The following is a 13,574-nucleotide window of genomic DNA, read 5'->3' as shown; positions in this document are numbered from 1 at the left end:
GGTTAGGATGGCATCTTTGGGCCCAGCCCGTGGTCATAGGCAAGGCTTGAGTGGCGATAACAAAAGAGAGAGTCGACTTCTGTAGGGGTTCACAATCCAGATTTATAAGGGGACTCTGAGGAGCCTCCTCATCCAGGGATGAACAGCCTGCAGAAGCCCCAAACTACGTCGTGCAACAGTTTTTAACTGGGGGTGTCAACAAGGGGATGGTCTTTCCATGGACCAATGGGGTGACAGAGGGCAGTGGGGACCAAGAAAATGGGCAGGAATGGCCACCAATAGGGAAATTGGTAGGAGGGGACCCCCGGTATCTGACCTATCACTCGACGCCCCCGACGGAACTTTCTACAAGTAAGGGAAGGGCTGCTGAGTGACAGACAGAACCCAGGGTGGGGTTAAGGGAATGACTCAGCAGGTTTTAGGGATGAGGGGTGGAGAAAGGAAGGGATTGACACTGGGATGGGAGGAGGCAAGGGAGGGCAAGACCACTTAAGTAGGGGTACAGGATTATACCATTCCACAGAACAGAACAGTCTGAACAACACAATACTCATCCTTCCAAAATATTCTGCATGTTCTCCTTTACCAACAATGGAGCAACTGCATTGTGGGAAAAAGTAATGCCCATAACACAGTGTTTTTTATTAATACTGTCTGTGCATAGTCTGTATTTAATGACTGTCTTTCAGCTATTTCTTTTAGGAGAGGTGAAGCAAGAAACTATTGATATGATGTCAGGTGGAGAACTATACAACAATCTTTTTATTCCCTAAGTTACAGAAGTAAAAAACAGTACAGAAGTTTTACTTGTCTTGGGGCAATAAGCAGTCTGACATTAGGATCATTTTGGTGCCTCCATTGTACAAGTGTGATGGCTCATGGGAGTCCTTGCCCCCTACTTACAATTTGATGCAAGTACTAAAGCAAAACATGAGTCATGTCCTATGATTCATTTTGTACATTGAGATAAAACTCATTCTAACTTGCTGACGCTATTTATCTTCAGCTAAGATTAAATCCATTTGTTACTCAGATATCGAAACCCAGGAAATTGTTTGCATAAATAGCAGTAGCATTACAGATGAAGGGCAAGGCACGTAAACTGTGAAAGCTGAACTGCTCTTACAAAATTCACGTCAACTGGCCACACTTGGACAGAATCTTTCCAGTATGCGTTTTTAAGAAACAGAAAGAATTCGTAAGTATGCACATATCTGTGGCCTTCACCCTTATCATCAAACCTTCGAATCACACCTTTACATAATGAATTAAGAATTTCACATGCAATTTTATTTTGGTATAAACATTTCTACCAGACGTAAGGGAATGGAAAATGAACTTCCAAATATGAATCAGATGCATGTTAGTGGTCAAATTGCATGCAAATACTTAAGAAAATAATTTTTGGAAAAGTCAATTGGAAAAAATAATTACACATGGTCAGGCAAAGTAATAAAGAGGTATCCTCGATCCAATTATCAAGTCATTAACTTCTACACAAACTTGTTTAAATTACTACCTGAAATTGTAGGAGATTGATCTAAATATTATACAAGTAACTACATAAAAATACGTATTTCCACATGCTATAAATTATTTTCAGTGTTCCAAATTCAGAACAGCAAAAACATATTCTATTTTTACCTCCCTGTACTTTTTTGAAAAAACATGTTTTACTCTTATATTCATGAGGTCTGGGAGTCATCATTGTATTTACCTCATCCAGTAGAGCTGAAATGTACATTGATTGTAAAACATGCACATAGCATGAACAATTAACCAAGAGCTACTTCCACTGGAATGTTTCTGTTTAGTAGTAAGAAATAGCAGGTAACAATGCTTATACTCTAAATGCAAATACTGGGCAAGAACACTTTACAGTTATTGTTTTTCAGTGACAAAATAAATCCTTACCTGTCAAGCTAGCTAGAGAATAATGCCAAACTAACCACAGCATCAGAGAAACCAAAAAGAAAAATATTGTGCACTGAACATCTTTTCATACAATCTGCAAGATTATGGTATCATTTTTCCCTCATGCATTAGTCAACAATTTGGTCCTTCCATTTTATAGGCAGTTAAAAGCTGCAAGTTGTAATATTACAACAGTGCAACTGCTCAAGTATTGCAGTTCCTTATTTCTTTTAAATGTTTTTGTTGTAAGATTTGGAGTATGTAGTTTACTTCCTTCACATTTTTAATAGCCTAACAAAGACAGCTTCATCAGCCTAAGAATAATATTTGATTCTAAGAAATTTCTCCATCAGCATGGTACCAGGGGGAGACTTGCTGTATCATGGTGATAAGAAGATAACCTAAAACCACTGAAGAAATGCAGTAGAATAAAATTAGTGCAAATTTTAATGAACTTAATTTTGCTAAGCTCAAAAAAAAAAAAAGTATTTTTACTCTTTGAGGAACAAAAGGGTAGAGAAAGAGAAATGCACGGTAAAAGAATTACATGTTTACAGAGATATTGCTGTACAGCCTAAACTTCACAAACTAGCTTTTCTAGTTCCATATCATGCTCAGAGCCACAAAAATGTCTAAATAATTTAAAGTTTAGCTCAAAAAAAAAATCCTGAGGTGAAACACACTACAATTTAGAATTTGGAGAATAGCAAGTTCTGCAATACAAAGGAAAAAAGCTGTCATTACACACACTATGACATGTTAAATATGACTATGATGTATTACAATAGTCACAAATTTTGATGCAATACATTCACAGTACCACAATTTATGTCAATGTAACTCACAGGCATTTCTTGTTTTGGATTAATGTTTCACCAAGAAAAGTTCAGCTTTTGTGTGCTGGTCAGAAATCACCTGGTGGTCAGTCCTTACATGCAAACAAGTCTATAGAAACTAAAAATTCATTACTTCTGCAGGAAGAAAGGAAGACATGAAGTGACAGGATGGGTGACCTCAACCATGTGTACTGCACAGATTCAAACAGCACACAGAAATCCAAAGACTGAGCACTAGAGGAAAAAAATATTATTTTAATTTTTGTTGCACAATATACTGATGCCAATAAAAACAACAGAATTAAGCTCAGGTACTTCAGCCTAAGAAAGAGCTTGGCTTGAGGTTAAAGTCTTTAAACTTCCATGAGGTAGAATACAATCAAGTATCTTCTTTCCCAGAATATATTAAGCAGGACAAATCCAATTTAGTTTTTAAAGCTGTTGAAAACTCTTTTGATAGTAGTTCATGAAGAGATACTTTGTCATGAGAATACACCCAATTCCGTCCAGTCCAGTCATAGCGTTTGGGCCCACTAGAAAAAAACCACAACAGAACATTACATGCTGTGTAAGTACACATTATTTCAGGAGACCTGCTGAAAGCCTGCATGCATAATGTATGCCACAGAGTGCTCAAGAAAAGGAACAGACAGCACAGGGAATGGCTGGTGGGCAGTCTGAGGAAGTGGAGCAGAAAAGGCCTGATATGTCAGGAAGTACTGAGCCATCAAAAAGATATATCTGAAAGGTGACAAGATACATCAGTCACTCCTAGGGGAGACAAGCACTTTCCCTTCCTGCTTTTGGCACTGATTTCCCCACAATTCCTTCCTTTATCCCAGTCTTCCCTCAGAGATATAATTTTCTTGCACACAAATATCACAACAGGTATTTGTATAATGCTGAATTAATACCATTGATTAGTTCTTGCAAATATTTTAAGCACAGCAAAGCACAAATAATTTCATTTTAGATGCAACCAAATCATTTAGCCCCTGAAAGCAAATATATTGGCATGTGGGAGATTTATAACCAAAATGTTATTTTTCTCTGAGCTATTATATTGTAACTGGTTTGGTTCTTCCAGGCCTACATTAAGTATCAAGAAAGAAACCTGAACACATGGGTTCTACTCCAGACCTTGCTATCCACCCAGTTTTCCACATGTCAGGTGGGAGAATGACTGAAAGGTACTCACTGCTGTTAACATTAGATAAGCAAAGAAAACAGAAAGGAATGAAATTATCATCTGGGATAAATGGAAAAGCCCTTGATTTTGTAGGACATATACCTTGGAACTCAGTCAACATGCAAAGTCAGCTAGAAAACAGACTATCCTGTACATACAAAAGAACAATCTGCAGGTTCTCTCTCTACAAGCATAAGCAATGATCTGAACCTTGACGAGCCTGAGTTAGTCACAATAGTCAAATGAAGAACTTTCCAACCACTGCTCAATGTATGAGCAGTTACAAAGGTGAGCACAAATCCAAATCACTTTCACTGAAATCTCACTATCTGTATCAGAAGTAGTAACTGTTTGAATCAGGGTTATGTGTGCCAGTTATTTTACTAAGTATTTCTCACTTCACCTCTGCAGCACAAGCTTATGTTTATACTCTCCTGCACCTAGAGAATGATGGAATGGGATCCTGTCATTCATGAAAATCAGGTTAAGACAGACCATTTAATCAATGACAAAGAAATATGTATATTATCTGAACTGGTTTTAGATGTTATGCAGTAAATATCAGTGATAAGGTTAGCATATGAAACACCTTCATAGTTCTATGAATCGCCAAAAGACTGTACAAATATGACTTTCAAATTAACGTTTAAGCAAAGATCCGGTGAATTCTATAAAATGCCTACCAAGTTAATTATAGATTAAATGTATTTCTCATGGAAAGTCTGCATATATGTTTCAACCATAAGTGAAAAGAATTAAAATATCACATTAAGGTATTGCTAATATTCTGTAAGGTTGAAAAGTCTTTTCAGTCAGGAGCTACATTCAATTACTGCAATCACACTGCTGGCAGGTTGCCCACATCCCCTCATGCCCCTTTTTTGTAACTGTCAACTAAGTAAAGTTTTCACTCAGGTGTAAAGATACTCAATAGCAAACAGATGGCCAAAAAAAATTCAAGAAAAATGTCTCACAGATTTGTCTACCCTGGGATATAAGACTAAAGGTCAACATTTACATTAAAATGTTCCAAAACATTCAATGCAAGCAATTACTGGCAGCAACGTTTAATTCTTTCACTTCCCAGCCTATTGCAGTTAAGAAGATGACAGTTTAGATCATACCGTATTTGCTGGAGTTGTCTTTCAGAAGTTAGGAAATAAGTGAACACATAGCATCATGTTCCAGCAAATACCACTGTTTATCTAATACCCGTTAAGGGAGTATAAAAAGGAAAAAATTAACTTTTTTCCTCAAACTCCATATTCTGGAGCACATATGTCTTAGGTCACCTGGAGCTAAATAGACAGGAATCATCTGAAATTTGTTTTTTATAAAGAGATGAAGCCCGTCAATTACGCAAAAATTTTATAAGCTGGTTCCTTCACTACTAACACTTAGCAGCTCCCTGGGTTCTTTTCCAGGGATAGTGGCAAAGAATACAGATTTGGAGGGGAGATAGCTACAGCATTTTCCCACTTATCTGGCTGCCCTCTTTGCTGAAACCAACCAGAAAATGTGGAAAGGATCAAAACACCTCATTAGAAAAGGCAGAGGAAGCAGCTAGCTAAGGCTCTTGTGAAGTGTAGAGGCTTGACAAAAACAACCAGTGTGGGCATACATAAACATATAAAGCAGGAAATCCTACAAGCTTAAAAGGGAAGGAGCCACCCTGTTTAAAACACAAAGAGAGGTTTAGATGATGACATCATCATCGCTCTTTTCCCAACAGAAGCTTTGTTTGTTTTTTTTAAATCATTGCAGGTTATATTTCCTATGACTAAGCTATATTCCTGTAGGCAGTAGTTTTGGGCTGAAACAATATATGAAATTCTTTGTTACACATTTCCTGTATTAATTTAGATATGCCAGTAATACTGCAGTGTGCCCCGAAACTGTATACCAAACTATTATTGAACACTTAGATTATATCACGTTTTGAGAATATGCAGAGTAGAAGGGTTACTTATGAAAAGGATGTTACATGATCGTGCCATGCTAGAAATAAGAGGAAGAACTTTTCCACCCAGTCTGCAGATATTACGTAACTAACTTACCTAGTGGGTGAGGACAGCCAAATCTGCCGGTTTGGTGTTTGCTTATTGATTACGTATGTTCCCATGTCTCCACCCAATTTAACTGTTAGTACTCCACTCTTAAAAGACAAAAAAAAGCGAGAAATAAAAAAATTGTATCCTGTTACTTTGACAACAATTACTTCATCTGCAGTGGCAGAAACTTACATATCTGTATCAGATTCTCAACCATCTCCCAAACAATAATAGCTAAGGAGAATGATCACTACACCTAGCATATCTTTGAGTCTGATCTAGACTTTAAACCTTCCGGTCAGAGTTTGATTTTAGTGTGTTTGTACCATTCACAATGTTACTACTTAAATAATACTCTTGAGCTTGGAGCTGGCATCCTGAAAGGACCAGACCATTGCAATTCATATTGCAATGATTAAAACATCATCCAATAATATTTGTATATTAATGAACAATGCAGAACTGGTGTGGTTCAAAGTCAAGAAGCTTTATGTGTCATTGCCAGACCTCTGAGCCATGCAATTTTACCTTACTTTCTTCAGTAATAGTAACAGTTTAACAGGGAACAAACACATTTTTTTCTTGATAATTCTGATTCATACCTGAAAAAATGTTCCAGTTCTAAATCCCATTATTCTGGTTTTCCATGAGTCTGGTTTTGCTTTGGTTATGTCACTTTTAGACCATTACCCTGGTGAACATTTATTTTCTCTTTCTTGCTCACATTTCTTACTGACAACATGATTCATGTTTCTTGTAACTGACAAAAATATTTTCTGTTCTGACTTTAAGAGTGAAAAAACAACAATATTGGGACTGGAGTTGATCTAAAGGTGATCTGAATGATACTAATTAAAAAGGGAAGTATTTCTACAGAATGCAATGTGATAATTCAGATAATTTATTTAGTTCACAGTATCTCAAATACTTCAAGCCCTACAGCACAACAAAGCTTCTTCAAGGGTATCATACTTTTCATGCTTTAGTCAGAAGATACTACTAGAGCTACTTATCATTGCCTGGGCTATTAGCTATGTATAAACACTCATTATGGGGAAAAATACTTTCAGGTATGAGCATCTACTGCCTGCCAACATACTCTGTAGCACAAGCAGCAACTCAAAGCTTCCTCCCCCTCTGAAGTAACTTGGTAGGAGAAGATATCTCAAGTATCACAAGGCATAAAACAATATTCTCAGGATCTGATTTTTTACCTTAGTTTCCATGCTGTTTCTGTGCTTAAGGCATTTATATCTGTGATCAAAAGAATAAAAATAAAAGGGTCTTCTGGTTAAAAGTCCTATCAGGTTTGTCCTGCCAGTTATTTCTATTGGACATTAGTACAATGCACAGAAGGGCAAGAACAAGCTACTTCTCTGGTTGTCAGAATTTCAACTTTTTCATATCTCATGGTCTTAGAATTGTAGAGATGTAGCAGAATAAGAACGGGATGGAGGATTAGGCCAGCATAATGATATACAGGTTCTGTATATAGCATTCTTCTATGTTGTTTGTAATGTCATACTAAGTATTCAGCATGATGTTATGCTACATGTTTCTACAGACATACTATAAGTAAATAGGTTTTCAAAGAGTTAACATAAAAAATTATAAAAAACATTTTAAAAGTATATTAAAAATTATACTATTATTTATACCATGTGTCAGCTGTTAGAAAGTACTGTTGATCTATCCTTGCAAAGTAAATAGAGGTTAACCTCTACTGCTGTATTGAAAACACTTTCTCATACATTTTACAGTATTTCTAAAATACTAGAAAATATTACTTGAATTTTTTAAGAATTTAAATTGCAAGATACTTTTACCATATTTTAAGAAATACTTCTGTATATGTTTTGTACTACTGGATGAATGTTTGCTACTTCCTGGTAACAAAAATATTCTTCTAAAGAGATTTTTTTGTTCCTGAACACAAAGATATAATTTGCTCAAAGCAATCACATTTACAACAGGCACAGCAGTCCTTTATCACATTCGCCACCTTGTGGTTTCCTGCAGCACTGACCCTGTTTGTTTAGAATTAAAACTTGGGCTATTTAACTTTCTGCTTTCAACAGAAATGACAGCATATTATTATTTGTCATCATCCTGTCTATATAGTAAAGGACCACTGGTAAAAATTAAGATGTAAAAATATTACCTCTTGAGCTTCACAAGTCAATGTCAACTGTAATCCACCATACAGCAGATGGAGAAAAAAATTATGACATGACTTATCAGCTTAACATAATGAAGTGTTTAGGAATACTAGAAAGGTAAATTTCAATCATTGTTTATTTTTGTCCTAGGATAGTTACATCAGGTTAATAGGTGCTGATATCCTAAAACATACTGAAGAGTAATTGTTTAAACAATGCTTTTTACTAGAAAAGAAATTAGCTGTAACATTATCTATATACTTAATTAAAGCAACAAGTAGTATTTGCTAAACAGAAAGTTACTGGAAATATGTTATTTTATATCCTAGCTATCAAAAATACAGAATGAAAATTATGATGACAAAGCTACACATCAGGAAGTCTAAAAACTACAGACTTTTGTTTTGGTTTTGTATATGGCACAGTGAAACCCAAATCATCCGATTCAATATTCTGGAGCACAAAACCTTAACTGACAGTGCCAGTAGAAAGCAATCTTGTTGTGCTAAGACATGAAGAGGGAGCAATAGTTATGTGACGTCAAAAAACTGCAGTATTGAAAAACCTGTGTAGCAGACGGTAGTGTAGGGAGAAACAGCACTCTTCTCCAATTCATGTTGAAGGCTGTAACACATAGATCACTTCAGGAACTGAATTTATATGAAAACTAATAAATTTCCTATACAAATAACACATTTTTGTTCTGAGTCAGTCACTCCTGTATTTGAGTAACTGACTACTGAAGGCTCCAGCCATACAATATCTCCCGTGACAGTAGCCTCCTCCAAATGTACACTCTGGTCTCACTTCTGCAACAACCTATCCAAACACTGCACCCTCCTGTTGCTTCTCTCTACCACACGCTGTCATCATTAAAACCAGGACAAAAATACACTACCTGGTCAAGACAAATGCCACTTGTCTGTATTCAGAGCAACCAAAGAAACTGCTGTTACATGTGATGTACTATGCCATGTAGGCCTACTGTTTTTGTATTCACGAGGAGTGAACTGATTGCTATGCCAGATATCTGTGCCTGTTTAAGAAAATGTATAGACCAATGTGAAATTAGAAAACAGTTTCCATCTCCTCTTGTGCTCATTTACTAATCTATATTATGTCCTTCTCTAAACATTTTGAATCCCTAAATCACACAACGGTATGTGTTACTTTTCACCAGAATTGCTGCTCCAGTCAGTATACAATATAGTACACAATAGAGGTGTAAAAATTCATTGTATTTTCAGTGTCAGCACTAAGGTGACTAATTTTAATTTCTCCTTCAAATAATAGGAAAAAAAAAAACCCTACAATAATTACAGTGGTAATAGAGTGTTTAAAACATACCCCTAGAGAGACATCATAATCTTCTGGGGTAAAAGGTTTATCTGTCAGGTCCTCAAAGAAATCTGCTAAGGAGTCCAGTGTTTCTTCAGCCAGTTTCTCATAGGTTGTCTCATCTAAAGAGCTACAAATTACATAGAAGTCCTTAATTAGGAGGAAAAGCATGGAAGACAGCATTTTCCCTATAATAAAAACATACCAAGACCACAACTTTGGATGAAACTGTAACCATGAAATTATCTTATAAAACAAGTAGTCATTTTTCTTAAGGTGATGTAACTGACAATCCAGTTATAAATGGAGGTGAAATTTTGAAATTAATTGATATTAGAGATCTCTTAACTGAGGAAAAGGTACTTACTCCCTTAGATATACTAACCCCGTTTAGCAAACAGCATCACATTTCAAAGTAAGGCATTTTCATAATAGGACTTTGTGTAAGTTTTGCTTAGTTTTGAATTCCACAAATAGAGACAAAAGAACCTACCATTTAGAAATATACATAATTTGACTCTCCAAAACTTGCTGTAACTACACACAGTTTAGAAATGTCAGTATCACATGTCATGTTTATTCATAGTATTTGCCTCCTCAACTGGAATTACCCACGCAACCTGGTAATTAGATGTTATTTAAACTGTGCTCATGAACTAACACTTACAAATTAGAGACTACTCCAGAGTGTCTCAAAGCACCCTTGTGGCCATTACGTAAGGCTTAAAGCACCTGTGGGACGAATTCTCTTTTCTTCTTTAGTAGAACCAAGTGTAGAACAGTTTAATTAACCAAATGTAATTAAATCACGTAAGCTGTTCCATCTCTATCAATGTCAGCTTTCAACTGAGTGTGTAAAGGGGTCTCCCTACCAACAAACACTTCAGGAAAATAATCTCAATTTTTGCTAGTGGTTATAGCAATGAAACAGTTACTATGGGCCGAATATATAATATAAATCAGTAGGCAATAGAAACTTTTTCAGAAGTTTCTTATCCAGTTATTGAAATATGCTCTATGTCACTTATGAGAGAGAAACCACAAAATGCCTTGGGGCACGGAGAACAGAAAGCCTTTGGATCAGGCAGGATTCATATACAGGTTCAAAGTCCACTTTAGGCACTTAAAGGCAAGAGCCGTTTCAGACATCTGCACAATCCCTTCCTGTGTCTCCAACTGCTGCATCAGAAGGGGAGAAGTCTCCAACAGATGCTGTGTCACGTTCTCTCAGAATAGCAGAAATTTCACATCCTCTGGCACACATGAAATGGTGCCTTTACTTCGCAAATACACGCAAAATGCTTTTAGCTGAAACTGTAGTTTTCCTTTACATCACATCAACATTACATTAGTTTGGTAGTATTAGTATGTATATAAGTTATACTAAAATACGTAACCAATATTTTCATATTAATACTTCAAAATGTATTTTTACCTTGTGTCACTCAGAGTTCCTGAATTTCTCAAATTCATGAACAAAGCAGTCCTGCTCTTCACATCTGAAGAATATTGTAATTGCTGTTTAAAGTAAACAGAAACAAAGTGGAATTAAAGTTAAAATGTAATGAATTACAAACTATGTATTTATCATAGAAATTAAACAGCTCCTTTAAGTCCTTTCCATCCTCAAGTAAAATGTTCATATTCTATATCGCAGGGCTAATATGGAAAGAATTATGCAGCTTTAGTCTTTGGGTAATTGAAGCAATCTAGAATTATCCTTGTCTTCATTATGCAAGCTAATGGGATAAAGCCCCACACCCTCTCATTCATAGAAGAATGAACTAGGAAAAGAGAACTATTCTAACTTTTCTATTGCTCTACCACAGAATTACTGAGCAACTCCAGACTATTAAATGGCTTAGGCTCAGATTTTCCTAAGTATCCACTACTCAAATGCTGCACTACCAACAACATGTGTCCCTCTGCTGGAAGTCAGGAACGTATTAAGCTGAAATAAACACAAACCCTGAATCCTCCTTATGTACAAAGTGCCAAAACCACTTCAGATTCTAGATTTCTGAATTATGAAAAAGCTGTATTCCCAGGCCAGACACAGCAGCAGAAGTACTTATGCTATCCAGCAGGAAAGGAAGATGCCATGATTTCCATTTTCTTCCTAACTGGTGCTGACCATTCGGTTTAATGGTAGAACAGCATCCGTGATTACCTTGTGTGTACTCGTGCAAGGTTCTGAAAACTTCAGATGGAGTTGAAAAGCAAGTGACATTTGCAAAGGAGCTATGTCAGCCTCTCTTCAAGCATGGAAGAGCATAACACAGGCCAGTCTCTCTCCATGCGGTGTACCACCTATCCGCAGGTATTATCAATGAGCTGCCTGTTAGTACAAAACCACGACACAGGCAGAAAGGACAGAAAGGCGACACAACGGAACAGGCTACAAAATACACCACGGTGCCTGTAAGTTTTACTGCACCCCTTACCCTACAGCTTTTTATACACGCTTAGAATCAAAAGCTACAAGACCACGAGCACGTTCAGGCTCTGTCCAGGCTGAGAGGCTCTAATTCCATCAGTGTGTTCCTATACTCGGTTTGTGACAGCACGCAGCCGGCAACTGCCCCCGCGTACCACACCCGGCTGAGGGCGGCCAGCACCGCCTTCCGCGCCCGGACAGGGGCAGCAGTCGAGTGCACCAGTTCCGCTGTGCGGCAGCTCCCGAGGCACGGAGGGAACGAGAAAGTAGAAGGCAGGCGGGAGAGACGGAAGGAGGGAGGACGAGCCTCGCTGCTGGCCGGCCTACGAGCAGGCCCAGCGGCGGCGCTGGCTGCCCTAGACCTGCTCAGAGCCGGCAGCCGTCTCGGAAATCCCCGCCTGGCGCCCTTCCCTCTTTGCCTGCCCGCCCGCCCCAGCCGGCCTCCGCGCAGGCCGCGCCTGGCCCCCGCCGTCCGCCCGCCCCTCGCTCACCGTGCGGCTGCTGCCAGCGGCGGCTGTGCCCGCCCTCGGGACGCCCCCGGTGCCGCCGCGCCGCCGCGCCCCCGCCGCCGCCCGTTCCGCGGCGCGCACGGCGCCCGCCGCCCCCGCCCGCCACATAGCGCCCGGGCCGCTGCGGAAGCGGCGGGGCGGGGCCGGGCCGGCGCGCGCCACCGCCCCCCCCCCGCCCCCCGCGCGGCGGCGCGAGGAGAGCGCCGGGGCCGCGTGGGGCCGGGAGCTGAGCGCTCCTTCGGGCGCGCGGCAGAGCCGAGCGGAGACGGAACGTGCGGGTTTTCTCTTCCTCCCAGCCACTGCTGGCTCCAGTCTCAGCAGCGCCAGGATAAATCAAACCCAAGTGCTTTGCTACAGCACAGGTGTATCGGAGCCGAGCACGGTCTGTCCGCCCGGCGAGGCTTTCGAGGCGGCGGCGATTTCCCCGCCAACCTTATCCCGATGTCCTTCCCCCTCTCTAGCACGGCCCGGCAGGGCTGTCCCTAGGAAACGGGTGCTGGGCCCGGTGTGCTGCTCAGCCTCCCCTCGGGGAGATTTCGACCCCGACGTGTCCCAGGGACAAGGAGCTGCGGCGGCCATTTAACGCGGCTGCCCCCGCTGAGCGCCTTCAGCTCGCCGCTGCTGTCAGAGCAGGCAGTGATCGCTCTGGGCCAATCTCTGCAGGCCTCTGCTCAGGCAGAGCGGTCTCGCAGAGGAGATTTACAAGGAGCTGCAGCCCGGGAAAAACAGCGATTAGAAGCCACACTACGCACCAAGCATTCACTCAGGGACCCGTTCGAGGACTATTTTCTGTGACAGGAAGTATTCTAGTCTACGTCCTGCAGGTAAAATGTTTCCCTGATCCAGTAGAGGGAAAATAAAGCTCATAATTTATCACACCTGGCATTTTCCACTAAGTTACATAAATGCTGGTGGTGCCATACTATCAGCAGTATGTGAAGATGTAGAGTCTCAGCCAGACATGTTGTATTGTTACTTTAACTGAAAGAAACTAGATTTGCCAAGTAGATGAGAGGTAAGAAATAATTCCTATAAAAAGGTTTCTTAAAAAAACCCACACAGTTTCTGTGGGAACACAGAAAACTTTCACTTCAGAGCCTTCCACAGGACAGGACTAAAAGCTTCAGAAGCTTACCACTGG

At 39.7% G+C, this 13,574-nt stretch overlaps 1 protein-coding gene across 2 annotated transcripts; it reads right to left on the bottom strand.

The window, feature by feature from the left end:
* Positions 1–734: 734 nt before the first annotated feature.
* FXN (frataxin) lies at positions 735–12,541 on the bottom strand. Of its 2 annotated transcripts, none has more exons than XM_053932469.1 (5): positions 12,416–12,541; positions 10,923–11,005; positions 9,497–9,617; positions 5,997–6,094; positions 735–3,283 (listed from the first exon to the last, which is right to left on the bottom strand). In XM_053932469.1, the coding sequence occupies exons 1-5, from the start codon at positions 12,539–12,541 to the stop codon at positions 3,130–3,132; spliced, it is 582 nt and encodes a 193-aa protein (XP_053788444.1). In that variant the 3' UTR covers positions 735–3,129. The 2 variants fall into 2 exon arrangements, with proteins under 2 accessions (XP_053788444.1, XP_053788445.1); XM_053932470.1 differs by lacking the exon at positions 12,416–12,541 and adding an exon at positions 11,658–11,763.
* Positions 12,542–13,574: the final 1,033 nt, after the last annotated feature.

Source organism: Vidua chalybeata, chromosome Z (assembly GCF_026979565.1).
Source record: "Vidua chalybeata isolate OUT-0048 chromosome Z, bVidCha1 merged haplotype, whole genome shotgun sequence".
Classification (NCBI taxonomy): domain Eukaryota; kingdom Metazoa; phylum Chordata; class Aves; order Passeriformes; family Viduidae; genus Vidua; species Vidua chalybeata.
The sequence above is the reverse complement of the archived record's forward strand: the minus strand, read 5'-3'. Positions and strand labels throughout refer to the sequence as shown.

Bases quoted from the DNA above. Each gene is read 5' to 3' on its own strand.
- FXN (XM_053932469.1), bottom strand. From the start codon at position 12,541: ATGTGGCGGGCGGGGGCGGCGGGCGCCGTGCGCGCCGCGGAACGGGCG. The intron at 11,006-12,415 runs GTGAGCGAGGGG...TACTTTAAACAG, and splicing joins CCGCTGGCAGCAGCCGCACG to CAATTACAATATTCTTCAGA. The intron at 6,095-9,496 runs GTATGTTTTAAA...TTGTCTTTTAAG, and splicing joins ATTATGATGTCTCTCTAGGG to AGTGGAGTACTAACAGTTAA.